This window comes from Aplysia californica, unplaced genomic scaffold, assembly GCF_000002075.1.
Source record: "Aplysia californica isolate F4 #8 unplaced genomic scaffold, AplCal3.0 scaffold00562, whole genome shotgun sequence".
Classification (NCBI taxonomy): domain Eukaryota; kingdom Metazoa; phylum Mollusca; class Gastropoda; order Aplysiida; family Aplysiidae; genus Aplysia; species Aplysia californica.
In genome coordinates, this window is record NW_004797832.1 from 482321 (window position 1) to 485862 (window position 3542).

Sequence of the window (3542 nt, forward strand, 5' to 3'; positions counted from 1 at the left end):
ATCTTATCTTATCTTATCTTATCTTATCTTATCTTATCTTATCTTATCTTATCTTATCTTATCTTATCTTATCTTATCTGAAATAGATTGTAAAGCTCATAGAGCTTTCTGTAGAGTTGGAATATGCGCTGTACAAATATCATATTATATCATTTTCATTATTATTACTCTCTTCTTACCCTTTCGAACACACAGAGCAGAAAAAAAGCCCCAAAGGGATGGTCTATGATAATTTTTTCCCTCTATCTCTTTTTTCTGGGGGAAGAGTAATGTTTGAGAAGTTCAGACAATCCCGTTCTTCATGGCTCCTGTCCAAGACAATCACCTGTACAAGACAATCACCTGTACAAGACAATCACCTGTCCTAGACAATCACCTGTACAAGACAATCACCTGTCCTAGACAATCCCCTGTACAAGACAATCCCCTGTACAAGACAATCACCTGTACAAGACAATCCCCTGTCCTAGACAATCCCCTGTACAAGACAATCACCTGTCCAAGACAATCACCTGTCCTAGACAATCACCTGTACAAGATAATCACCTGTACAAGACAATCACCTGTCGAAGACAATCACCTGTCCAAGACAATCACCTGTCCAAGACAATCACCTGTCCAAGACAATCACCTGTACAATCGACCACAACCCACTCCCCACTTTCTCATGCCATTAAGACAGCAAATGTTATCTGTCACTTCCTCATGCCATTAAGATAGCAAATGTTATCTGTCACTTCCTCATGCCATTAAGATAGCAAATGTTATCTGCCACTTCCTCATGCCATTAAGATAGCAAATGTTATCTGTCACTTCCTCATGCCATTAAGATAGCAAATGTTATCTGCCACTTCCTCATGCCATTAAGTTAGCAAATGTTATCTGCCACTTCCTCATGCCATTAAGTTAGCAAATGTTATCTGCCACTTCCTCATGCCATTAAGTTAGCAAATGTTATCTGTCATTTTCTAATGCCACCTTTCCCGTTTTCCTCTCCGCCCAGGCAACACTTTGTTATTACGACGTGAAAGACGCCCTCATCCTTGACCCTGACCACTCTGAGGGCAAGGTCATGATGGCTGCTGTTGTGTCCAGGGCAAACAACAACAAACTCCAGGCGATGCAGCTGAATATTGCCGGCAAAAACCGTGAGGCTTTACAGAAAATATCCACGGCCATTGAGACAAACCCCTCAGTGGCTGATTTCCATGTTCTCAGGTGGGCTTCTGGTTTACGTTTTGATGTCAGGTTCAGATTTCCATTTTGTCAGGTCGCTTTCTGTTTAATCTTTTGATTTTAGGTTCAGAGTCATTTTGGCTCTTTTTGTTCTTAGGGGAATTTTATTAAAAGTGGGTATCACCAGAGGGAGTACTTGTATAGACATTGAGCTTTAATAGATATCTGGACTTTCACACAGTCTTGAATGATTGGACTTATGGGTTAAAAAAAACTGTGATAAAATGCAGTGGCTTGGCAGTTTGATTAATCTAGCTAGATGTGTGTTCTAAGCTAGGTGTGTGTCCTAACAGTTAGATTAATCTAGCTAGGTGTGTGTCCTAAGCTAGGTGTGTGTCCTAAGCTAGGTGTGTGTCCTAACAGTCAGATTATCTAGCTAGGTGTGTGTCCTAAGCTAGGTGTGTGTCCTAAGCTAGGTGTGTGTCCTAAGCTAGGTGTGTGTCCTAAGCTAGGTGTGTCCTAAGCTAGGTGTGTGTCCTAACAGTCAGATTATCTCGCTAGGTGTGTGTCCTAAGCTAGGTGTGTGTCCTAAGCTAGGTGTGTGTCCTAAGCTAGGTGTGTGTCCTAACAGTCAGATTATCTCGCTAGGTGTTGTAAGTTTGATTCCCTGCAGTGCTCCGGATTGATGTTGCGTTAATTTCAAATAATTAGGCCTATTTTTCTATGTCTATGCATAAGTCGGATTTTATGATCTGTGGAAGGTAAAATTCTAATTACTAACCTGATTTTGAAATTTTCCACCTCCCCTCCCCCCCCCCCCCCCCCAGGGCCCCCTCTCTGCTTCTCTCTCCTTTACTCCTGACTCTTTCTTCTGCTACTCCTGGCTCCTTCTTACTGCTGTCTTTCCGCCACACCCTCATGATCTTAGGGTTGGTAAGATTGGAACATCTAGCCTTCTCGGGTGAGGGCGAAACATCTTGGAGGTCCTTTGTGCCTGTTACACATGTGAAAAATCCTTTAGTGGTTCTAAAATCAATAACGGTAGACTTCAGCCACCACTTGGGCAAAATGCGAAGTTAATTCCTACCAAAACTGAAACTACTCTAGTTAGTTTTAAAAAATACATACAGAGTATAAGTTCTGTATCAGAATGCAGCTGCCTGATGGAAAGGGCTCCTACGAAGTAGGGAAAACGGTCACATACATAAAAATCAGTTGCACTGCATGTTGAACAACCAGCAGTCGAATACCCCTGAGATCTAGCAGGTTGAAGAACCAACAGTCAATTACCCCTGAGATCTAGCAAGTTTAACAACCAACAGTGGACTACCCCTGAGATCTAGCAAGTTTAATAACCAACAGTGGACTACCCCTGAGATCTAGCAAGTTTAACAACCAACAGTTGACTACCCCTGAGATCTAGCAAGTTTAACAACCAACAGTGGACTACCCCTGAGATCTAGCAAGTTTAACAACCAACAGTGGACTACCCCTGAGATCTAGCAAGTTTAACAACCAACAGTCAGTGGATTACCCCTGAGATCTAGCAGTGACATGCAAAGAAGAAGAAGATTGGAAGGGTACAGAACGAAAAAATCAAGTTTCAGAAGTCGATGTAGTTAGCTTAAATTCTTGATAAATAAAGAAGAAGTTTAATCAGATGTACAATTTATTTTCTTTTAAAATTGAACTGGATTTAAAGTGGTCTTAGTTGTCTTTTACAGAGTCACTAGAGATCATATGTGAAACATTGTGGTGAAATCAGGCGCTTGTCAAAATATTGAAATCAAAGAAACCAGCATTCTTCTGTAATTTGGATAATTTTTTTCAAATTTTTTTGAGGCTCAGCACCTTTCATATCCATTAAAAACACATCTGTGTGTGGATTTTACTGAAAAATGTTGGTTAAAGAATCAAAAATGTTGGTTAAAGACACACAAATGTTGGTTAAAGACACAAAAATGTTGGTTTAAATGTTAATTTACAGTTTCCAAGGACTCTCAACCTTTGGAAGTAACCAAACTTTGGCAGCCATTTTCTCGTTAATTCTACATTTGTCACCAGGCAACCCACACCTCCTTCAATCGTAAATATCTGGACTTCTGTTCCAGATAGACCGGTGTTTTTTTCACCAAAAGCAAGACAAATGAACAAGCTTTAAGATGATACCAAAAGTGAGAAAAGTGGGAAAACATGGAATAACATCAAGAGGCTAGCCCAGGATAGAGAAAAGTGGAGGACGTTTGTCCGTGGCCTATACCCTGGTGCAGGGTGAGAAAGTGTTTGTCCGTGGCCTATACCCTGATGCAGGGTGAGAAAGTGTTTGTCCGTGGCCTATACCCTGGTGCAGGGTGAGAAAGTGTTTA

The 3542-nt window shown here is 41.1% G+C and overlaps 1 protein-coding gene across 1 annotated transcript in view; it reads left to right on the forward strand.

Moving 5' to 3' along the window:
* LOC101856686 (tetratricopeptide repeat protein 16) overlaps window positions 1–3542 on the forward strand; it is a gene marked incomplete in the record, with an annotated part of 24208 nt that overhangs the window by 11194 nt on the left and 9472 nt on the right. Inside the window, 1 exon segment of the mRNA XM_005106914.3 lies at window positions 1004–1218. Within this exon segment, the coding sequence (XP_005106971.2) occupies window positions 1004–1218 (215 nt within the window).